Source organism: Oncorhynchus nerka, linkage group LG14, assembly GCF_034236695.1.
Source record: "Oncorhynchus nerka isolate Pitt River linkage group LG14, Oner_Uvic_2.0, whole genome shotgun sequence".
NCBI classification, from domain to species: Eukaryota; Metazoa; Chordata; class Actinopteri; order Salmoniformes; family Salmonidae; genus Oncorhynchus; species Oncorhynchus nerka.
Genome location: NC_088409.1, coordinates 53191096 through 53216304, shown reverse-complemented (window position 1 = coordinate 53216304; position 25209 = coordinate 53191096). Strand labels below are relative to the sequence as shown.

Genomic DNA, 25209 nt, shown 5'->3' with positions numbered 1-25209 from the left:
TGTGTGTGTGTGTGTGCGCAGGCCATCTTCTCAGTGACGAATCCCCACACGGACATTGTTCTCTTGGTGAGGGTGGAGAAGGTGCTGATGGGAAATATCGCCGCGGGAACAGAGCCGTACATCAAAAACACAGACTCCAGCAAGGTGACGCAACTCTACAACACTGTTAAATTCACTCTAACTACCACCCCTCACCTTATAGCATGAAACTGTATGGTTTCCCTTTATAGCCTATTACCTATGGATAGGGTTGCAAAATTCTAGCAACTTTCCCAATATTCCCAGGTTTTCCAGAAATGCATGTAAACTCAGCAAAAAAAGAAACGTCCCTTTTTCAGGACCCTGTCTTCCAAAGATAATTCGTAAAATCCAAATAACTTCATAGTTCTTCATTGTAAAGGGTTTAAAACACTGCTTCCCATGCTTGTTCAATGAACCATAAACAATTAATGAACATGCACCTGTGGAACGGTCGTTAATAAGACACTAACAGGTTACAGATGGTAAGGTCACAGTTATGACAACTTAGGACACTAAAAGAGGCCTTTCTACTGACTCTGAAAAACATCAAAAGAAAGATGCCCAGGGTCCCTGCTCATCTGCGTGAACGTGCCTTAGGCATGCTGCAAGGAGGCATGAGGACTGATGATGTGGCCAGGCCAATAAATTGCTACGTCCGTACTGAGGCGCCTAAGACTGCGCTACAGGGAGACAGGACGGACAGCTGATCGTCCTTGCAGTGACAGACCACGTGTAACAACACCTGCACAGGATCAGTACATCCTAACATCACACCTGCGGGACAGGTACAGGATGGCAACAACAACTGTCCGAGTTACACCAGGAATGCACAATCCCTCCATCAGTGCTCAGACTGTCCGCAATAGGCTAAGAGAGGCTGGCAACAATGTCGCCTATGGGCAGAAACCCACCGTCGCTGGACCAGACAGGACTGGCAAAAAGTGCTCTTCACTGATGAGTCAAGGTTTTGTCTGGTCAGATTTGCGTTTATCATCGAAGGAATGAGCGTTACACTGAGGCCTGTACTATGGAGTGGGATCGATTTGGAGGTGGAGGGTCCGTCATGGTCTGGGGTGGTGTGTCACAGCATCACCGGACTGAGCTTGTTGTCATTGCAGGCAATCTCAACTCTTTGTGTTACAGGGAAGACATCCTCCTCCGTCATGTGGTACCCTTCCTGCAGGCTCATCCTGACATGACCCTCCAGTATAACAATGCCACCAGCCATACTGCTCGTTCTGTGCGTGATTTCCTGCAAGACAGGAATGTCAGTGTTCTGCCATGGCCAGCGAAGAGCGCAGATCTCAATTCCATTGAGCATGTCTGGGACCTGTTGGATCGGAGGGTGAGGGCTAGGGCCATTCCCGCCAGAAATGTCCGGGAACTGGCAGGTGCTTTTGTGGAAGAGTGGGGTAACATCTCACAGCAAGAACTGGCAAATCTGGTGCAGTCCATGAGGAGGAGATGCACTGCAGTACTTAATGCAGCTGGTGGCCACACTAGATACTGACTGTTACTTTTGATTTTGAACCCCCCTTTGTTCAGGGACACATTATTCCATTTCTAGTAGTCACATGTCTGTGGAACTTGATCAGTTTATGTCTCAGTTGTTGAATCTTGTTATGTTCATACAAATATTTACACGTCTAAGAATACTTAGAAACAGGAATAATATGGCAACTACTGTGTAGTAGTAATAATAATAATGAAATAAAAAATATTATAAACAAAAACTTACATTAACAGTGAAAAACATTTCTAATCTACTAATAACAACTACAAATCCAATTTGTGAATCCTCCAACCAGGAAAACTTATGTCTTGTAAAGCTCTATTTAAATGCCGCTTAATCACACAGGGAAGTCAGATGGTTTGGAAATACATTTCTCCTCATACTGTAGATTTTCTGATATTTTTTTTCCAAGATGCCCCCCCACAGAATTCAGAGTGGGATTCTGAAATCCTGGCCTTTGTTTGGGAAGTTGAGTAGATGAACAGACTGGGAGTGCTGCGCCTCGTGCCAGGTTCCTGACACCCCTGTTGATTTAGATTTATCTACGTCAAGGATAATTTATTTGTGTGTTTTCTGAATCGCGCCGGAAGACTTAAAAAATATCAACTATGCAGACCCTTTTATAAGTAATGTTTCCTTCTCTGTCTCTCTCTCTCTCTCTCTCTCTCCCCCCTCTCTCTCTCCCTCCCTCTCTCTCTGCCCCCCCCTCTCTTTCTCTCCCTCTCTCTTTCGCTTCCTTTCCCTTTGAAGACGGTTCAAAAGATGCTGAAATCCAACAAGCAGTTCTGCAGTAAACTGGGGAAGTACCACATGCCATTTGCCTGGTCCATCAGGTGAGGGACACTGAGCCACACTGTGTTTTCTGTAATCCTACTCACTCCATATCCATTTATTGACCTTTTCTCCTTAAATGATCAAACTGCATTTACTGCATCACAAGGAATGTCTATAAAGGTGTAGGTTATTGATCACTTTTCACAGTATCTTACACTCAAAACTTTTGTCCTGTTTGTCTTGTCTGTGCATCCGTCTGTCTGCCTTGTCTGTTCTGCCTGCCTGCCTGCCTGCCTGCCTGCCTGCCTGTCCGTTTGTCCGTCTGTCTATCTATCTGTCTTGTCTTGCTGTCTGTCTCAGGTCTGTGTTTAAGGACAATCAGGGGACGGTGGACCGGGAGTCTCGCTTCTCGCCCCTCTTCAAACAGGAGAGCAACAAGATCTCCACCGAAGATCTCATCAAGCTGGTGTCGGAATACAGGAGGTAGGCCACCGTAAAGATATCAAGTCTGCATCCCAAGTGGCACCCAATTCCCTATTTAGTGCACAACCAGGTCCCATAGGGCTCGAGTTGAAAGTAGAGCACCATATGGGAAATAGGTTGCCATTTGGGATAAAGACCAAATCATGTCAGTTCAACCCCATGGTGCAGATCCCTTTTTAGGTCAGAGTCATAGAGTTTGTCATGACCATCTAACCTGACCTGGAAAACTCCTGGTCATAGTGAATGTATGGTGCTCACTTCTCACCCATTCCTTGGCACTCTCTGTGTCTTTGCAGGGCTGAGAAGACCAGTAAACTGCAGACCATTCCAGGGAACCTGGACATCACTGTGGACTATGTCCCTATGGAGCATCCAAGTAGGTCGAACACTCTTTTCTCTTTCTTTCTTTCGACACCCCTCATGTCTCTCCTTCTCCTTCTCTCACTTTATTTTCTCTTTTCCTCTCTCTCTCTCTCTCTCTCTCTCTCTCTCTCTCTCTCTCTCTCTCTACCTCTTCCCCCTCTATCTCTTGTTCTACCCTCTCTCTCCCTCTCTCTCTCTCTACTGTTGATAGCCATCAGTGTTACAAGCATGACAGATGTCCTCTCTCTCACTCTCTGTCTCTGTCTCTCTCCAATTCAATTTAAGGGCTTTATTGGCACGGGAAACCTATGTTTACATTGCCAAAGCAAGTGAAATAGATAATAACCCAAAATAAACTAAGCAACACAAAAATGAACAGTAGACATTACACTCACATAAATTCCAAAATAATAAAGACGTCTGCCTGTCTGCCTGCAGACTGTGTGACGTCCTCTTACGTGCCCGTCAAGCCTTTCGAGGACTGCAGCCAGCACCCGGCCACCGTGGAGGTGGAGGAGTTTGTCCAGGACTCCACCAAGTTCACCCAGCCACACCGCGTCTACAAGAACCACGTCTACGTCTACCCCCGGCATCTCAAATACGACAGCCAGAAGAGCTTCGCCAAGGTACCGTAGATATCTAGTAGATATACTCAGAAATATCATGGCAAGGAAACTAAATTTGAAGCAAACTTACTTTTGAGGAAAACCGACCTAATGTTGGAAAGAAAGATCCATGTGTTGTCACGTTTGTTTATTCTCCCAGCAATAGCACACAATATTTGACATAAAGCAGGTTGACAAAATATATTTTTTGCCCATGGAATAATGTGGTATTGTGATACACAAGTAACACTGTACATTTCATATGTATATACTCTATTCTACTGTATTTTACGCAGTGTCACTCAGAAATTGCTCTTCCTAATATTTATATATTTTTTTAAATTCCATTTTTTTACTTTTATATTTGTGTGTATTGTTGTGAATTGTTAGATACTACTGCATTGTTGGAGCTAGGATCACAAGCATTTCGCTACACCCGCAATATTATCTGCTAAGTATGTGTATGTGACCAATACAATTAGATTAGATTTGACTTATATGTGACCTCTTTGCAGACAGGCGTGAAATACTGTATGCCCACAAATGTGACAATGTTATTTTCATTCACAGGCTCGTAACCTTGCAGTCTATGTGGAGTTTCGAAGTTCGGACGAGGAAGTTGCCAAACCTTTGAAGGTGTCGTATCTTCTCTGTCATCGAGAGCATTTAGAGTATCATGGTGGATTCTTTTGGAAAAACTTCACTTTTCTCTTATTTTCTCTTAACTTGCTGCCTCAGTGCATATACGGCAAGCCTGGGGGCCCAGTTTACACCACAGCAGCCTGTTCCATAGTCCTTCACCACTCCCAGAACCCAGACTTCTATGATGAGGTGAGTGTGGAAGGAGAGTGTTGAAGAGGTGTATGGCTAGAGATGGAAGGGGGGGAGGCACGGGAAGAGATGTATTGGACGTGCAGGGCTCTTATTGCCTGGTAGCCAGTTTTGTTTGTGCAAAACTCCTCTGATGCTCATTATCATGAATGAGAGGGGTTGAAGCACAATCAGACATGTGCGTACCAGGCTAGAGCCTTCACTGTGTAGTGGCTGGATAAAGTTGCCCCCAGATGCTGATCTTGGGTCAGTTTTGCATTTCCCCCACTAATAGTTCGGGTTAGGATTGGGGGAAGGGGAAGGGGAAGATGATACTAGATCTGTACCCAGGGGAACCTTCACCCTGGAATTTAGTGGCTCAGTTGATTTTTCATCACTGTGACACCAGTTGTCAATTCATCTTCTTTTTTTAATGTTTTGAGACTTTTGTTTAATGCACAATACATTGTGATTTCATTTCATTTCTGTGCCTGTTTGTGAAATGGTCCTTTGTTTCATCCTCTGCGTGCCAGGTGAAGATTGAGTTGCCCACCAAGCTCCACGAGAAGCACCATCTACTCTTCTCCTTCTACCATGTGACCTGTGATATCAACGCCAAGACCAACTCCAAGAAGAAGGAGGCCCTGGAGACCCCAGGTAGGGAGGAAGGAGAAATACTGTGATCCTGTGTGGCTCAGTTGGTAGAGCATGGTGTTTGTGACACTTCAGGGTCGTGGGTTTGATTCCCGCTGGGGCCAGCAGTCTGAAAATACAGTGGGGCAAAAAAGTATTTAGTCAGCCACCAATTGTGCAAGTTCTCCCACTTAAAAAGATGAGAGAGGCCTGTAATTTTCATCATAGGTACACTTCAACTATGACAGACAAAATGAAAAAAAAAATCAGAAAATCACATTGTATGATTTTGAATGAATTTATTTGCAAATTATGGTGGATAATAAGTATTTGGTCAATAATATAAGTTTATCTCAATACTTTGTTATATACCCTTTGTTGGCAATGACAGAGGTCAAACGTTTTCTGTAAGTATTCACAAGGTTTTCACACACTGCTGCTGGTATTTTGGCCCATTCCACCATGCAGATCTCCTCTAGAGCAGTGATATTTTGGGGCTGTTGCTGGGCAACACGGACTTTCAACTCCCTCCAAAGATTTTCTATGGGGTTGAGATCTGGAGACTAACTAGGCCACTCCAGGACCTTGAAATGCTTCTTACGAAGCCACTCCTTCGTTGCCCGGGTGGTGTGTTTGGGATCATTGTCATGCTGAAAGACCCAGCCACGTTTCATCTTCAATGCCCTTGCTGATGGAAGGAGGTTTTCACTCAAAATCTCACGATACATGGCCCCATTCATTCTTTCCTTTACACGGATCAGTCGTCCTGGTCCCTTTGCAGAAAAACAGCCCCAAAGCATGATGTTTCCACCCCCATGCTTCACAGTAGGTATGGTGTTCTTTGGATGCAACTCAGCATTCTTTGTCCTCCAAACACGACGAGTTGAGTTTTTACCCAAAAAGTTATATTTTGGTTTCTTCTGACCATATGACATTCTCCCAATCTTCTTCTGGATCATCCAAATGCTCTCTAGCAAACTTCAGACGGGCCTGGACATGTACTGGCTTAAGCAGGGGGACACGTCTGGCACTGCAGGATTTGAGTCCCTGGCGGCGTAGTGTGTTACTGATGGTAGGCTTTGTTACTTTGGTCCCAGCTCTCTGCAGGTCATTCACTAGGTCCCCCCGTGTTGTTCTGGGATTTTTGCTCACCGTTCTTGTGATCATTTTGACCCCCACGGGGTGAGATCTTGCGTGGAGCCCCAGATCGAGGGAGATTATCAGTGGTCTTGTATGTCTTCCATTGCCTAATAATTGCTCCCACAGTTGATTTCTTCAAACCAAGCTGCTTACCTATTACAGATTCAGTCTTCCCAGCCTGGTGCAGGTCTACAATTTTGTTTCTGGTGTCCTTTGACGGCTCTTTGGTCTTGGCCATCAGGAGTTTGGAGTGTGACTGTTTGAGGTTGTGGACAGGTGTCTTTTATACTGATAACAAGTTCAAACAGGTGCCATTAATACAGGTAACGAGTGCAAGACAGAGGAGCTTCTTAAAGAAGAAGTCTACAGGTCTGTGAGAGCCAGAAATCTTGCTTGTTTGTAGGTGACCAAATACTTATTATCCACCATAATTTGCAAATAAATTCATTCAAAATCCTACAATGTGATTTTCTGGATTTTTTTCCCTCATTTTGTCTGTCATTGTTGAAGTGTACCTATGATGAAAATTACAGGCCTCTCTCATCTTTTTAAATGGGAGAACATGCACAATTGGTGGCTGACTATTGATTGATTTACTAATTGATTGATTTACACATTACATACAGTATATTGTTTTCCCAATGTGTTCTTTCGCCTGTGTGTGTGTGTGTGCGGGTATGCCCTGTGCATTGTGTGTGTTGCGTGTGTGACTGCAGTGGGCTACTCGTGGCTGCCTCTGCTCAGAGAGGGTCGCCTGGCCTCACAGGAGTTCAACATCCCTGTGTCCTGTAGCCTGCCCCCTGGATACCTGCTCGTCAAAGAACCCGGATCTACTAAGGTAGGGGAGGGGGGTGAGATGCATGGAAGGGAGCGAGGGAGATAAGAGAGAAAATAGGGGGGAAGTAGAAAGAGAATATTTGGATGGAAGGAGATACAGTAATTGAAAGAGAAGGCATTTTTTGCTTTGTAAGTTTTGTCATGTCATAAAATTGAATTGAGAGACTGAGAGGTATGAAGAGAGCACACCAAAGGGAACAACAGTAAAGCGTTAAGAAAGCATGGATCTCCCTGGTGCTCAGTGACCCTTCCTCCCTATCTCCCCCCAGAACGGCTCGGATCTGAAGTGGGTGGACGGAGGTAAGCCCATATTCAAGGTCTCCACCAACGTCCTCTCCACAGTCTACACCCAGGTAAGAGTCTGGCTTTACCCTGCCACTCCTTGTAAGTGCCACAAGTCAACTTTGTTCTTAAAATAAAAAAGTGTATTTAACCAAACTTTAACGGGTCTCAACTCCAGCAAGGCAATCCTTGTTATCCCACTGTGATTTTAGGATTGTGCCCCAAAGGGAACCCTATCCCCTATTTAGTGCACTACTTTTGACCATAGGGCTCTGGTCAAAACTAGTGCACTTTGTAGGGTTCGGTTTGGGATGCAGATTCAGTTAGTCCTCATCTCCACTCAGTGATTCTGGTTCTGGTTCTGGTTGTGACCGTGTCTTCTCTCTTTGATCGCCAGGAGCCCCACCTAAATCGCTTCTTCCAGCAGTGCCAAAAACGTGAGACGGACCTCTCCCAATCACCTACCTCAAACTTCCTCAACTGCCTGAAGGTCTGAAGAAATTAAGGAAGGGAGGGAGGACTTCACATCTCTGCATTCCATTCCCATACTATACACCCCATTACTGACTGTGTCTCTCTCTCTCTCTCTGTCTGTCTGTCTGTCTGTCTGTCTATGGCTATTGCTCTGTCTCTGATTCTCTTTCTATTTCTTCTCTCTCTCCCACAGGGCTTACTGAGCATTGAGAAGATTCCGGTGATAATTCGTTTCCTGCCAGTGCTCTTCAACCAGCTGTTCAAGGTCCTCACCCAGAACGACAATGACGAAGTCACCACCACCACCACCAGGTAGGATGAGGCACTGCAGGCCACGGACCACTCTCACTGCTACAGGATTCTGCAGGCATACATGTTGCCAGATCATGAATATTGCCAGATTAGCTATTAATGTTGCCAGATTAGCAATAGAATGTCGCCAGGTTATGAATGTTGCCAGGTAATGATGACGAATGAGTGACCACCTTGTTTGCATGTGTTTCACCAGGGTGCTGGTCCACATCGTTGCTAAGTGTCATGAAGAAAACCTAGACCACTACCTGCACTCCTACATAAAGGTATGGTGCTCATTTCATTGGGATGTTAGCCCTGTCTTGCACGAAGAGCGAGGCTCAGATTCTGCAGTTGTTTAGCCGGAGAGGTGAGGGGAGGAGAGTAGCACACAGACAGCTTCATTTGTGAAGGCAGAGAAGGAGGCTTTGTGTGTGAGCACGTTTACACGTGTGTGTGTGTGTGTGTGTGTGTGTGTGTGTGGCGGGCGTGTGTGTGTGTGTGTGTGTGTGTGTGTGTGTGTGTGTGTGTGTGTGTGTGGGCGGGCGTGTGTGGGCCGGCGGGCAGAGGTGGGGGCTTTGGGGTGTGGTGAGTGCAGGAGTGTGGCTGAGGGGCTAGGGTAATGTGCCCAACACTGTGGACACAGAGAGAAGAGAGAGTCTGCCACACACACACGGCTCTCAGCTCACACACAGACAAGCATGGCTGTGGGGAAGAGAGAAGGGGGGTGTCTGGTGGAAGGCACACAAGGACACCGAGCCTTTTCAATAAAAAAAAGCAAGGCTTGCTTTTTAAGAAGAGAGAGATGGAGAGAGAGAGACCGACAGACAGAGAGAGAAAGAGACAGAAAGTGAGAAAGGGAAATGGAGAATAGAACCAGCTTACCACCAGCTTTTTCATGTCTGGTAGAAAGAAAACGAGAATCCTACAGTTGATCTTTAAGAGGGGCAGAGGGACAGAAAGAGAAATGGAGAGAGGGTGGAAGGAGAGGAGGAGGAGGGGAAAGAATGGGAGGACCACTGTAATGAAACTGCCGTTACCATGGCAACTGATTGGCATGCTGCTCGGGGGTGGGGGCTAGCAGCAAGCAATTTTCGGCCAGTGCTTTCTCGCCGTGTGGTTGTGGGTGTGTGTGCCTGGGTGCACAGAGGTGTGTGTGTGTGTGCATGTGTGCGTGCATCGATGCAAATGTGTGTGTGCATGTGTGTGTGGTTGCCATAGTTCATTAACAAACTCAATTGGGTGACGTCAGTGGTAATGAGGTGTGTGTGTCAGACACATACAGTGTGGGTGGAACATTTCTCACAAAAAAGATTCATTGCCAAAATAAGCTAATTTTTCAGCATCTTTTTCTTATTCCTCATAACTCTGATTACATCAACCTTAATCGGTGTTGTTATGTTAATATGTAGGTTTAATTAAATGTACATTTACATTTACATTTAAGTCATTTAGCAGACGCTCTTATCCAGAGCGACTTACAAATTGGTGTGTTCACCTTAAGACATCCAGTGGAACAGCCACTTTACAATAGTGCATCTAAATCTTTTAAGGGGGGGGGGGGGTGAGAAGGATTACTTTATCCTATCCTAGGTATTCCTGAAAGAGGTGGGGTTTCAGGTGTCTCCGGAAGGTGGTGATTGACTCCGCTGTCCTGGCGTCGTGAGGGAGTTTGTTCCACCATTGGGGGGCCAGAGCAGCGAACAGTTTTGACTGGGCTGCGCGGGAACTGTACTTCCTCAGTGGTAGGGAGGCGAGCAGGCCAGAGGTGGATGAACGCAGTGCCCTTGTTTGGGTGTAGGGCCTGATCAGAGCCTGGAGGTACTGAGGTGCCGTTCCCCTCACAGCTCCGTAGGCAAGCACCATGGTCTTGTATATGTAAATGTAGAGCCAAGAATGTTGCATGTTTGGTTCCCTTGATGCTAGTAATGAGTGTACAGTATGTGAGAGACAGAAAAAGTGTGTCTGTACAGCATGTCTGTCTGTGTCTGTTTGTCTCTATGTCTGTCTCTATGTGTCTGTCTCTGTCGGACTCTCTGTGTCTCTGGCCGTCTGTCTCATTGACCTTGTTCTCTCCGCTGCGGTGGTCAGTTTGTGTTCAAGACGGAGTCGCACGGCTTCCGGACGGTCCACGAGGAGCTGGCCAAGGGCATGACCTCTGACCTGAAGAGCAACGAGCAGCCGGCCGTCAGGAACATCCTCAGGGTGAGCCTAGATGGCCGCCACGCCCAGTCCCAAATGACACCCTAATGACACCCAGTCCCAAATGACACCCTATTCCCTTGAAGGAAACCACAGAGCTCTGGTCAAAAATAGTGTACTGTAAAGGGAATAGGGTGTCATTTGGGTGGATAGTCCCATGATCTACAGATGCTCACACGGTCAACAAACTGTCAACTGCAACTCTGTTGACATGCAACTGCTTTCTAGGGTTACGGTTAGGTTTAGGGTTAGATTAAGGGTTAGGGTTAGTGAATAGTTAATTGAAACGTTGTTGAAATGTTGACAGTTAGTTGGACATCTACTGAACATCTACATCTACAAACCTTTTTGGGACTGTCCAAATAAAGTCATACCTAGAAATGTCATGCATACACATGTTAGGATGCCTTATCTTACATAGCAAAGCCATCTATATGCTCTATATTATATATTTATATCTCATTGTGCCATTGAATGTGACCCTGAGTGCTTAACTGAACGTGAACCGCATAATCTGACCCCTGTTTGACCTTTTACCCCTGTCTGCTGCAGTTTTCCTGGTTCTTCTTCGAGCTCATTGTCAAGTCCATGGCCCAGCATCTAGTGGACTCAGACAATGTCAAGGTAAAGAAACATAACATATGAAGAAGTTATAATATATACATATACACTCACCGGCCAGTTTATTAGGTACACCCATCTAGTAGCAGGTCGGACCCTCATTTGCCTTCTGAACAGGCTGAATTCTTCGGGGTATTCTATAAGGTTTCAGAAACGTTCCACAGGGATGTTGGTCCATGCTGACGCGATGGCATCACACCACGCATAAAGGTCACTTGTCTTGCCCGTTCTAACGTTCATTCGAACAGTAACTGAATGCCTTGATGGCTGCTTTATATAGCAAACCACGGCCGCATGACTCACTGTCTGTAGGAGTGATCCCTTTTCGTGAACAGTCTGGGTGTACTTACTACTTAATATACTGGCCAGTGTGTGTGTATATGCCACTTACCAGACACTTTTATCCAAAGCGACTTACAGTACGACACAAAAAAAAAGTTAGTACTCAAGTCTCATAAATTCAGATTCTCTCGAGCCTACCGTCCGACTATATATTGGGCCTGCATCTGTCCTACATCCGACTGTACCATTCAGTGCTGTTAGTGCATACATTTTGTAGTATGTATATGTGATCCCTGCTGGAATTGAACCTACGACCTCAGTGTTGCAAATGTAACTTATACATTAGGCCTATAAGTTCCATATTATGTGTGCCTCAGCTCCCTCGACCACAGAGGTTCCCTTCAACCTACCTGAGTCGTCTGGAGAGCCTAGTCATGACCGTGTCCGACCACATCTTCTGGAAGAACAAGGAGCTGGCAGAGGAGACCCGCAGTGCCAACCTGGCCGTGGCAGCCTTTGTCAAGGTGGGCATCACATACTCACACACATACATTACATGCTTAGGGAGATGTCCTTATCACTTGTCGAGATCGAGCTCAAATGCTGCCAATGGTAATACATTTGTGTTCCCTGACTAATGAAGCGGAGATGAATGCAATGAAAATGGCTTCCGCTGCTGTTGTTCGATATTGATTTCCTTAAAGAGATTCTCCGGTACTTTTGTGTCCTTTTTAGACAGTAGTTCTGAAAGTAGCACTCGTGAGCCGAGCCACAAGTGGTCCCCGAAAATTGCATACCACGTCACATTTGTGCAGATATGTGCACCACTTCATTGCTCTCTCTCTCTCTGGGTGCATGATGTGCCTCTTGTTAGATGTCACTCAAATGCGAGGGGCTGAAGCTCGTTGGCTAGAACTTGAATTGCAAGGGGGTTGGCCCACATGGGGGAAAATATAGGGGAAATGGCGTAGCACAGCTTCCCTAAAAACATGGGATTTCGTGGCTAATTGAGGTAAGACAGTAATTCTTCTTATAGATTATGCATGTATGAACTACATGTTGACACATCTAGCCGAAAGCCGGAGGTTGAAAAGATACTTAGAAGTCTCCAAAGTTCCGGAGCATGTTTTTAATTGTGTTGTGAAATTATGAAATTCCCTCTCTCTTTCATGTTCTTCATAAACTAATGCTGACCCCGACTCTCCCTCTCTCCCTTCCTCCATCCATCACTCCCTCTTTCCCTACCTCACTCCTCTCCTCCCCATCTCCCTCCCCCTCCCTCCCTCCCTCTTTTCCTCCCTCCCTCCAGCGTTGCTTCACCCTCATGGACCGAGGGTTCACCTTCAAGCTGATCAGCAACTATGTCAACATGATCACAGCCACTGACAACAAGGTTACACACACACTTGCACATACACACATCCTTCTCATTCTGTCTCTCAGTCCCAGAATTGTGTGAATAAAGCATTGCCTTATCTGTCGGTGTAATAGCCAATGTCACTCACTGTAGAATAGAAACGATTAGAAAACAATGAAATGGATACTAGAATAGAAAACAATGAAATAGATACTAGAATAGGCAACAATGAAATAGATACTAGAATAGAAAACAATGTGCTTCAGAGATGTTGTGGTGTTTTTATTCGGTCAATCAGGTTGTGACTCCGACATTTCTCTCAACAGGTGCTGTGTGAGTTCAAGTTTGAGTTCCTGCGAGAGGTGTGCAACCACGAGCACTACATCCCTCTCAGTCTGCCCCTCCCCTCCGCACGCATCACAGGTCAGAAGTCATCTAGGGTTTACAGGACCTTTTCGAAGTCCGTCTTAGGTATTAATGCCGTTGCATTCATCTTCATTCATTGCACCGCTTAACACTTTCTTTTCTGTTCTTTCTCTTTCCTGTCCATTTCAGACAATGCATCACAAGAAACGCAAAGTGCTCAGGGTAACTATCGGTCCCTTTTTATGATATTTTGTGATATTCACATGATGTTGTACTGGTGTTCTTTACCACACGACTGGCACTGGGTGGAATAAATAAACCATCATTTAGTTTAGTGTAGTGGTACTAGGTACTAGGACCAGCTCTGGTCCATGAGATGTTGCTAACCAGTCCCTAAAATGATTATCTGACATCAATTTCGTCAATTCTAAAGTGTTAGTTTTAATGTAAGGGTTCCTCCAAGGAAGAAACGTAGCTGTCTGGTCTCTGCTATAAAGCAAGTTGAGAAACACTGGTAAATGAGACTTGGATGCTTTTAGGGCACTGAGCTCTCTCTTTCTCTCGCTCTGCCACCCATAACCCCCTCTCCATATCTCTCTCTCTTCCTCCCCCTCTCTTTCTGCCTCTTTCTCTCCCCGTTTCTTCCCCCCCAAACCCCTCTCTCTCCCTCCTTACTCTCCACCCTAGTGGATGTGCCAGAGTACAGCCTGACGGGCGAGTTCTGCCGGAAGCACTTCCTGACGGGCTTGTTGCTACGGGAGCTGGGCCTGGCGTTGCAGGATGAGCAGGACCTGCGCCACCTGGCCCTCGCCTGCCTCAAGAACCTGATGGCCAAGCATTCGCTGGACGCCCGCTACGCCATGAAGGTACGCCACGCACGCCAGCACCATGTAGCGGGCACCAGATGATAATATAACATGTGTCCCTAATGGGACCGTATTTTCTGTATAGTGCACTACTTTTGACCAGAGCCCGATAGTTTACAAGTACACTGTATATACAAGAGTATAATGGCACCCCTTCAAATTAGTGGATTTAGCTATTTCAGCCGCACCCGTTGCTGACAGGTGTATAAAATTGAGCACACCACCATGCAATCTCCATAGACAAACATTAGCAATAGAATGGCCTTCCCAACAAGTCAGTTCACCAAATTTCTGCCCTGCTAGAGCTGCCTCGGTCAACTGTTAAGTGCTGTTATTGTGAAGTGGAAACGTCTAGGAGTAACAACGGCTCGGCCACGAAGTGAAAGACCACACAAGCTCACAGAACGGGACCATGCTGAAGCGCGTAAAAATAATCTGTCCTCGGTTGCAACACTTACTAGCAACACTTACTACCGAGTTCCAAACTGCCTCTGGAAGCAACGTCTGCACAAGAACTGTCTGTCGGGAGTTTCATAAAATGGGTTTCCCTGGCCGAGCAGCCGCACTCAAGCCTAAGATCACCATGCACAATGCCAAGTGTTGGCTGGAATGGTGTAAAGCTCACCGCCATTGGACTCTGGAGCATTGGAAACACGTTCTCTGAAGTGATGAATCACGCTTCACCTTCTGGCATTCCGACAGACTAATCTGGGTTTGTCGGATGCCAGGAGAACGCTTACCTGCCTCAATACATAGTTTAACTGTAAAGTTTGGTGGTGGAGGATTAATGGTCTGGGGCTGCTTTTCATGGTTTGGGCGAGGCCCCTTAGCTCCAGTGAAGGGAATCTTAATGTTACAGCATACAATGATATTCTAGTCGATTCTGTGCTTCAAACTGGCATGCACAGAGCCCTGACCTCAACCGAACACCTTTGGGATGAATTGAAACGCCGACTGCGAGCAGAGCCTAATCGCCCAACATCAGTGCCCAACCTCACTAATGCTCTTGTGGCTGAATGGAAGCAAGTCCCTGCAGCAATGTTCCAACATCTGGTAGAAATCCTTCCCAGAGGAGGCTGTTGTAGCAGCAAACTCCATATGAATGCCCATGATTTTGGAATGAGATGTTCGATGAGCAGACTTTTGGTCATGAAGTGTATGTCTGTAAGAAAGAGATGTGACAGTAAGCTGCGATATTAGCCTGGTTCCAGACATGCTTCTGTTTTAGCCGACTCCTCTGATTACGGTTGACAGTTGATCTGGTTAAATAAAGGTGAAATAAAAAAAAATACTTTCAAAAATGTTGTGAGTTGGCTGAAGCGCAAACAGATCTAGGACCAGACTATTTCACACAGGAAACTGAAATATTTTGATTGGACAGTGTACAATGTACTATAGCTGACAGAAACATATACACAGTAAAATTTACTTTTTAGATATTGGGTTGACTTAAAGTGTGTGTGTGTGTGTGTGTGTGTGTGTGTGTGTGTGTGTGTGTGTGTGTGTGTGTGTGTGTGTTAGGAGTGAGGGGCACATTACAGTGATGGCTATGAGGATTTGAAACAGCAGGAAATCATTCAACTGGGCACATACGCTCTCTGACACACACACTCTACCCTGCGGTCCTGTGTGCAGGAAGCAGACTATGTAATGCGCCATTCTCACTGGGACCTCTGAGCACTCAAGGAGAGAAGGTGGCATGGAGTGGGGTGCTGGAAAGGATCCAGCGTGCGTCCCAAATGGCACCCTATTCCCTATAGTTCCCATAGGGTTCTGGTCAAGAGTAGTGCACTATGGGTGCCATTTTCCACTCAGACCCCAGACAGCCAGATCCCATCTGAGATTAGGAGCCTGCCAAACCCAACACTGTACAACTGTTGACAGATCTCTGTTTCTTGCTCTCTCAATCACGCAGAGTTTAAAACCCCTGATAGTTACTCTCTGTAGGTCTGTTGCTCACTGTCGGTCTTTCTCTCTCTCTTTCTCTCTCTTTCTTTCTCTCTCTCTCTCCCTCTCTTTGTCTCTCTGTCTGTCTCAAATTCTCTCCTCTCTTGCTCTCTGTCTCATTCACTCTCTCTCTCTCTCTCTCTCTCTCTCTCTCTCTCTCTCTCTCTCTCTCTTTCCTGCCTTTCTCCCTCCCCCCCAAACTCCTCTCTCTCTCCTCCCATTCTCTATTTCTCCCTACTCTCTCTGCCACCCCTCTCTTTCCTCCCTCTGCCCCTCCCCCCTCTCTCTCCTCCCTCTCTCTTCATATTCTCCAGGATAAGCAGGCGAGGATAGCGTCCCTCTACCTGCCTCTGTACGGCCTCATCCTGGACAACATGCCTCGCTTCTTCCTCCGAGACCTCTTCCCCCTCTACTTCACCTCCAGTGACCAAGTAAGAGCCTCCACTGCAGCCCTGATTGACTGCAGCCCGGCCCATGACCAAGCAAAGTGCCACACAGCCACTGTTGTTGTAGTGATGTCATAGTTTGGCGCGGCCCGCAGTGCTACTTTAGGGTCATGTATGTCCAGTCACAGCACCGTTCAGAGGCTAGGGAGGGGGAGAGAGAGGGAGGAAGGGCAGGGATAAACGTTTACACAGGCACAGCCCGCTAATGTTACTTTTAAACACAGGAAATGGTAATTAAGCTTTATTAAGGGAAACCTGCATTTATGGTTCCCATCTATATTAGACGTGCCTCGGGAGAACCTGGAAGGGAAATGTTTTGTTTTTATATTCGTCAGGTAGTGGAATCGAGCTTTACCCGGGCAGACTCTCAGACTCCAATATCTTGCTCACTGGTGTTGGTGTGAACTGTGTACCTCTGGGCCAGTAGAGTCGGCCAGTAGAGTCAAAGTGAAATGTTCCCCTCTGGCCCAGTGGTGTTACAGTATAATATTTCCCTCTAGCCTAGTGGTGTCAGTGAATTTTTTTCCTCTGTGCTAGTGGTGTCACAGTGAGATGTTTCCCTCTGGCCTAGTGGTGTCACAGGGACATTTTTCCCTCTGGCCTAGTGGTGTCAAGGTGAAATGTTTCCCTCTAGCATAGTGGTATCACAGTGAAATGTATGCCTCTGGACCAGTTGTGTTAACTTCTTGCGGCGAGCCATCCCGGATCCGGGATCGTGAATACAGCCTCAAGCTCATTACCATAACGCAACGTTAACTATTCATGAAAATCGCAAATGAAATGAAATCAATATGCTAGCTCTCAAGCTTAGCCTTTTGTTAACAACACTGTCATCTCAGATTTCCAAAAATATGCTTCTCAACCATAGCAAAACTAGCATTTGTGTAACAGTATTGATAGCTATTGATAGCTAGCATTAGCATTTAGCGTTAGCATTCAGCAGGCAACATTTTCACAAAAACCAGAAAACCATTCAAATAAAATCATTTTACCTTTGAAGAACTTCGGATGTTTTCAATGAGGAGACTCATTTAGATAGCAAATGTTCCATTTTTCCTGAAAGATTATTTGTGCAGGAGAAATCGGTCTGTTTTCTGCGTCATGTTTGGCTACCAAAATAACTCCATAATATCGACTGAAACATGGCAAACGTTGTTTAGAATCAATCCTCAAGGTGTTTTTCTACATATCTCTTCAAAGATATATCGTTCGTGGAAGCGTGCTTTCCCCTCTGTATCCCATGGGAAAATGCCAGCAGCTGAAAATTACGCACCAATTTAGACAAAGGACACCGGGCGGACCCCTGGCAAATGTAGTCTCTTATGGCCAATCTTCCAATGATATGCCTACAAATACGTCACAATGCTGCAGACATCTTGGACGAACGGCAGAGAGCTTAGGTTCATTCATGGCACATTCACAGCCATATAAGGAGACAATGGGAAACTCTGCTCATTTCCTGTTTGAGGTTTCATCTTGGTTTCGCCTGTAGCATGAGTTCTGTGGCACTCACAGATAATATCTTTGCAGTTTTGAAAACGTCAGAGTGTTTTCTTTCTAAAGCTGCCAATTATATGCATAGTCAAGCATCTTTCCGTGACAAAATATTGCGCTTAAAATGGGCACGTTTTTTAATCCAATAATGACATAGCTAGGTTGAAGAGGTTAAAGGCTCTGCAAAGTCAATCAGGGATCTGAAGTGGCCGTGCAACATAATTTACTGCAATGCAGCCTCCGCAAACGTCTGGGCTTTCAAACTTCAAATCAAATGTATATAGCCCTTTGTACTGATATCTCAAAGTGCTGTACAGAAACCCAGCCTAAAACCCCAAACAGCAAGCAATGCAGGTGTTGAAGCACGTTGGCTAGGAAAAACTCCCTAGAAAGGCCAAAACCTAGGAAGAAACCTAGAGAGGAACCAGGCTATGAGGGGTGGCCAGTCCTCTTCTGGCTGAGCCGGGTGGAGATTATAACAGAACATGGCCAAGATGTTCAAATGTTCATAAATGACCAGCATGGTCAAATAATAGGTCTGGGACAGGTAGCACGTCCGGTGAACTGGTCAGGATTCCATAGCCGCAGGCAGAACAGTTGAAACTGGAGCAGCAGCATGGCCAGGTGGACTGGGGACAGCAAGGAGTCATCATGTCAGGTAGTCCTGAGGCATGGTCCTAGGGCTCAGGTCCTCCAAGAGAGAGAAAGAGAGAATTAGAGAACGCACACTTAGACTCACACAGGACACCGAATAGGACAGGAGAAGTACTCCAGATATAACAAACTGACCCTAGCCCCCCGACACATAAACTACTGCAGCATAAATACTGGAGGCTGAGACAGGAGGGGTCAGGAGACACTGTGGCCCCATCCGATGATACCCCCGGACAGGGCCAAACAGGAAGGATATAACCCCACCCACTTTGCCAAAGCACATCCCCCACACCACTAGAGGGATATCTTCAACCACCAACTTACCATCCTGAGACAAGGCCGAGTATAGCCCACAAAGATCTCCACCACGGCACAACCCAATGGGGGGAGCCAACCCAGACAGGAAGATCACATCAGTGACTCAACCCACTCAAGTGATGCACCCCTCCTAGGGACGGCATGAAAGAGAAACTTCTTGCACTTAATGGAGCAGAGCAGAGCTATTGTGATGGAAGTTGTCAAGGAAGTGAGTTTGTGTTTATACTGGACGTGCCGCCCCCACCTACCGTCAACCAGTCATGTCAATACACACCCTCCATACGAAGCCTCTAACCACATTATTGGATCAAGCATAAATTGGCTTTCACCGTAAACTGACCTTCGCCTCCCGAGCCCGTTGTGGAGTTGCAGCGATGAGACAAGATCGAAGTGTATGTAATCTTCCGACTTCAACTGTGTGTATGTGTATATATATATATATATATATATATATATATATATATATATATATATATATATATGCTACCGCTCGACAAAGAATGTCTTGGTCGACCAACATGCAGTCTATTGACCACACAATTAACCAGTCACCTAATTGGGGTCAGCCCTAAAGGGATACCATATTGTTTTTAAACGTGTGCTTGTTTTTCTCATCTGACAAACCAAAGCTGATTCAGAGGGGGTATGGCAGATTTCAAACTCTTCAGCGAAGGACTCGGGTAGGATACACATGACTATCCTCGATGAAAGGTGGATAATCGAGGGGGGTAGGACAGTCTATAGTTCGCGGACAAACAAATTGACTTCTCCTCGACCACTTATCGGGTTCCAGGTAACACGGATGAGAGAGGGTGGAGCATGGACTTTTGCCCAAATGAGAAAATGCTACGCTGAAATGAATCCCTCTGGCCTAGTGGTGTCGCACTGAAATGTTTCCCACTGGCCTAGTGATGTCACAGTGAAATGTATCCCTCTGGCCTAGTGGTGTTCCAGCAAACTCTTTCCCCCTCTCCAGGGTTCAAGAGATGACCTGAGTGTGGGAGGGGGTGTGGCAGGTCCTGTGGCTCACATCATTCGCCATGGCAACTCGGTGGATGCCTCCTTTTCCAAAGAAGTGCTCAACTCCATCACAGGTAGTGTGTGTGTGTGTTTGTGTGTGTGTGTGTGTGTGTGTGTGTGTGTGTGTGTGTGTGCGTGCTTGCATACTTTTGCGTGTGTGTATGCGTGTTTGCAACTGTGTCTGCACCATAACCTCTAACCCTTCTCCTGCTCCCAGCCTTTTCCTCCCTGGCTGTTTCTACGGGTAACCATGCCGACTCGCGGGGTTCTCTGATTAGCATAGAGTCCAACCCCAGCGACAGGAACAGCGAGAAGATGGACGGATGTGAAAAGGTGTGAAAGATGACTCACTCAGCGGAATGTCAAATCCGGAAATGTTGTGCAGGCTGTGTTGGCTTAAAGAAATAACAAAAATATTATAACTATTGCATGAAGAAGAATGTGTGTCTTTCTCCTCTCTCTGCCAACCCCCCTCACTCTACCTCCCCTCTCTCTCCCCTCCCCTCTCTCTAACTCCCCCCTTTTCTCTCCCATCCTTCCTTCCCTCACTCTCTCTGTCAGTTTGCCCGGCCTCAGTCTCTGATAGGCTTTGGATCTCGCATTGACAAGCTGGACCAGGCCGAGACGCGCAGTCTGCTCATGTGTTTCCTCCATATCATGAAGACCATATCTGAGGGTGAGACACATAGTGTTACCGCCATGCAGGTCCTATAATTCACTACAGTAAACTCCAAAAGTATTGGGACAGTGACGCATGTTCTGTTGTTTTGGCTCTATATTCCAGCTCTTTGGATTTGAAATGATACAATGACCACGATGTTAAAGTGCAGAATGTCCACTTTAATTTGAGGGTATTTGCATTCGTATCAGGTGAACCATTTAGAAATTACAGCACTTTTTGTACATAGTCCCCCCCCATTTTAGGGGACCAAAAGTATTGGGACAAATTCAATTATATAAGTATTAAAGTAGTAAAAAGTTAGGTACAGTATTGACATCAAGCTTGGACAAATTGGTGGATGTATTTGCTGTTTGTTTTGGTTGTGTTTCAGATGATTTTGTGACCAATAGAAATGAATGGTACATAATTTGTTGTGTCATTTTGAAGTCACTTTAATTTGAATTAAGAATACAATATGTTTCTAAACACTTCTACATCAATGTGTATGCTACCATGATTGCAGATAATCCTGAATGAATTGTGAATACCATCTGCACAAATACCATCTGCACTTTAACGTCATAGTCGTTGTATCATTTCACATCCAAAGTGCTGGAATATAGAGCCAAAACAACAACAACAAATGTGTCACTGTCCCAATACTTTTGGACTGCAGTGTGTATGTGTTCTTTATGAAATTCTATGGTTAACCCCTTCACTACCGGACCATAGCAACAGTACAGTGGCCTGGTATAAATCGGACCAAATGCTTAGGCCTACACTACAGTAGACGGGTAGCTAGTACCCGTTAGCCAATTCCTTAGTGTTAACTTCTTCCATACCGGACCGTAGCCTACAGTAGGGTTGTTACGATACCAGTATACTCGACTTTCCATGGCAGAAAGGGAAACAGGAAGTCTAAACTATGCGTCATATGAAATACTTTGTGCCAACGCTTGGGAAGGAAACAGCCGTGACTCTGGATGACGTCATAAGGTTGTTTGTTTGTTTGTTTCCTCAAGACATTTAAGTCCGCTTCCTGATTTGTTTGCTTGCCATGATACTTCAGTGTGTCGCGTTCATAATGAAGAAATATACATGTTACATTCACACAATGAATCCAGACTAATTGTAACATTGCTAAGAAATTGTTAGTCACATCCTTGCAAGTTGCACAGTGAGGTGGTGCAGGTACGGGTTTATGTGATAAGGACGCTGCCTTTTTAAAATGTATTCTAATCCCCCCCCCAGACGTGATGGTTTCCTATTGGCACCGAGCCATACACCAGGAGATCTCCGACTTCTTCAACCTCCTGGAGTGAGTATCGTCACTGTTAACCGTTCCTCTGTGCCTGTGTGCATGGACAGATACCACATGCAGATGGATACATTACGTGTATTACATTCATTGCATTGATTTTCAAAGACACAGCTAAGCATATCAGACTTTAAATAAGTAGTTGTTGTACATGGTGTAACAGAAGTGGTACATCCCGTTGACCTTGGTTGTGACGGAGCCTGTGGAGGAAGAGAAGAAATGATTACATGTTTTTTTTGACCATACCGCACAAACACACAGATGTACAGTGGGGCAAAAAAGTATTTAGTCAGCCACCAATTGTGCAAGTTCTCCCACTTAAAAAGATGAGAGAGGCCTGTAATTTTCATCATAGGTACACTTCAACTATGACAGACAAAATTAGAGAAAAAATATCCAGAAAATCACATTGTAGGTTTTTTTATGAATTTATTTGCAAATTATGGTGGAATCCCTCTGGCCTTGCACAATTGGTGGCTGACTAAATACTTTTTTGCCCCACTGTATGTGTATGTATGTATGTATATGTATGTATGTGTATATGTATGTATATGTATGTATGTATGTATGTATTATTATTTTATTTTTTATTGGGTGGAACGTTTAATTTAGCAAATCCTTGTTCCGATCTCCTGACCCACAGTATGTAAAGGTACGGCTGACTATGTCGGTTGCGGATGGTTTATTTTTTGACCGGCAGTGCTTAGCAATATAATCTTGAGGCTATATGCAACTTATTCTGTTTAAATTTATTAGATGCGAACTGAACACTTTATTCGCGGGAGCCTCCTCAGTTCATATGTTAGTAGAAGTTATGGGATAGTGAGAGGTGAACGTATAGTTGGGATTTTATTTTTGTTTTACCTCTTGTTCGAGGTCGCGCCGTGCTTCTTTGGCATCGGCCAGACAAAGTGTTTATTATTTTTATTTTTCCTTTTTTTCTCTCCTGTTTGTGCATGCCTGTTAAATATGGGTTGATGGGCGGGGGAGGTGTAAGTGTTGGGGAAATTAGGGGAACAGGGTGGGAAGTAAAGGTGCTTGCAGGGGGGGAGGGGTGGGTTGGATACTGCTCGGGTGTAGGTGTTACATATGCTGATCGTGATGGTTTGGTGCGCTTTCTTACCTTTTTATCAAGTTACATGTTATGCAGGCCACCATAGGAACTACAAACGAGAGGAGGGCGGGGCTTACATTCACTTCCTGGGCTGTCAAGGGTTTAAACGAACCAGTTAAGAGAGGCAAGGTCCTAGCCCACTTGAAAGCACTCTCGTCTGATATTATAGTTTTGCAAGAAACCCATCTGAAGAATAACTCTCATAGCAGACTTAAATGTAGGTGGGTGGGGCAAGTGTATCACTCTAACTTCTCTGCCAAAACGAGAGGCACAGCGATTCTGGTACGGAAAGGAATTCCCATTCTACATAAAACCACTATTGCGGATAAAGAGGGTCGGTATGTGATCGTAATAGGAGAAATCCACTCTACCTCAGTAACTCTACTAAATATCTATGGGCCCAACATTGATAACCCCTCTTTTTTCAAAAGAGTCCTTTCCCTGATTCCAGATATCTCCCATACTAACCTGGTCATTGGAGGCGACCCTAACTGTGTGCTAGACCAATATTTGGATAGATCCTCTACCCGGCGAACCCCTACCTCCTATTCAAGCGAATTCTTGAATACCTACATAAAAAATTCTAACTTATTTGATATATGGAGGATCGCTAACCCTACGGGTAGGGAATACTCCTTTTACTCTCATGTTCGCAATGTTTACACTCGAATTGACTACTTTTTGTTGGATGCTAGACTACTCCCCTATACCTGTAATGTGAGGTATCATGATAGTATAATCTCGGACCACAGTCCACTCACCTTCTCCCTGAGATTGTGTGACATTGTACCAAACGAGAGGGTCTGGAGGTTGAATCCTCAGCTCCTCACAGAACCAACATTCTGTGAATATCTTAAAGACCAAATTACATTTTTCTTTGATACCAATGACAACACAGAGACTTCCCCAGCATTATTGTGGGAAACACTGAAGGCTTATCTGAGAGGCTGTATCATCTCCTTTCAGGCTGCCAGGAGTAGGCAAAACAGAGGAAAACATTAAACAATTACCTCTTTAAAATTGGAATATAATCAGATTCTCTCAGCTAAAATTGCTAAATCTTTTCTCTATGCCAAGCAAAAATATTTTGAGTTTGGTGACAAACCACACAAATTACTCGCCAGACAACTACTAGGCAAGTCAGTTAAGAACAAATTCTTATTTTCAATGACGGCCTAGGAACAGTGGGTGAACTGCCTGTTCAGGGGCAGAACGACAGATTTGTACCTTGTCAGCTTGGGGATTTGAACTTGCAACCTTTCGGTTACTAGTCCAACACTCTAACCACTAGGCTACCCTGCCTCCCCAATTACTCTCTTCCCCCAAAGACATCAATGACAGATTCCGGCAGTTTTATGAGACTCTATATACATCTAAAGTGGATCCTAACCCCTTAATTATGCAAACATTTTTGGAGGATGAAGCGTTTTAATGGCATTGTTGTTCCTGTCTGCTCTTTTATGTTTAGATAAGAATTGTATACCTGTCTTGTATACCTATACACCATTCTTGTGTGTGTTTAATAAAAAATATTTGAAACAAAAGAACATCCAATAGTCAAAGGTATATGAAATACAAATGGTATAGAGAGAAATAGTCGACGCGTCATAATTCCTATAATAACTACAACCTAAAACTTCTTAACTGGGAATATTGAACCACCAGTTTTCATATGTTCTGAGCAAGGAACTTAAACGTTATCTTTTTTACATGGCACATATTGCACTTTTACTTTCTTCTCCAACACTGTGTTTTTGCATTATGTAAACCAAATTGAACATGTTTCATTATTTATTTGAGACTAAATAGATTTTATTTATGTATTATATTAAGTTAAAATAAGTGTTCATTGTTCATTCAGTATTGTTGTAATTGTCATTTACAAATATATATTTATATAAAAATCGGCCGATTTAATCGATATCGGCTTTTTTGGTCCTCCAATAATCGGTATCGATTATTGGCATTCTCTCTACCAGCTTCATGAGGTAGTCACCTGGAATGCATTTCAATGAACAGGTGTTCCTTGTTAAAAGTTCATTTGTGGAATTTATTTCCTTCTTAATGCATTTTAGCCAATCAGTTGTGTTGTGACAAGGTAGGGATGGTATACAGAAGATCCATATTGGTCAAATATTTGGTAAAATACCAAGTCCATATTATGGCAAGAACATCTTAAATAAGCAAAGAGAAACGAAAGTCCATCATTACCAGCCTCAGAAATTGCAGCCCAAATAAATGCTTCACAGAGTTTAAGTAACAGACACATCTCAACATCAACTGTTCAGAGGAGACTGCGTGAATCATACCTTCATGA

General features: G+C 44.9%; 1 protein-coding gene across 1 annotated transcript in view; it reads left to right on the top strand.

The window, feature by feature from the left end:
- Positions 1–25209, top strand: part of LOC115141471 (dedicator of cytokinesis protein 10-like) — a 142273-nt gene that overhangs the window by 54293 nt on the left and 62771 nt on the right. The window contains 25 exon segments of the mRNA XM_029680362.2: positions 22–144; positions 2285–2367; positions 2669–2791; positions 3088–3167; positions 3593–3780; positions 4330–4395; positions 4498–4590; positions 5103–5226; positions 7059–7180; positions 7449–7532; positions 7859–7951; positions 8129–8247; positions 8444–8513; positions 10318–10431; positions 10981–11052; positions 11709–11855; positions 12641–12724; positions 13015–13111; positions 13244–13276; positions 13742–13920; positions 16182–16298; positions 19756–19873; positions 20017–20132; positions 20361–20475; positions 21712–21778. Coding sequence (XP_029536222.2) covers positions 22–144; positions 2285–2367; positions 2669–2791; positions 3088–3167; positions 3593–3780; positions 4330–4395; positions 4498–4590; positions 5103–5226; positions 7059–7180; positions 7449–7532; positions 7859–7951; positions 8129–8247; positions 8444–8513; positions 10318–10431; positions 10981–11052; positions 11709–11855; positions 12641–12724; positions 13015–13111; positions 13244–13276; positions 13742–13920; positions 16182–16298; positions 19756–19873; positions 20017–20132; positions 20361–20475; positions 21712–21778 — 2627 coding nt within the window.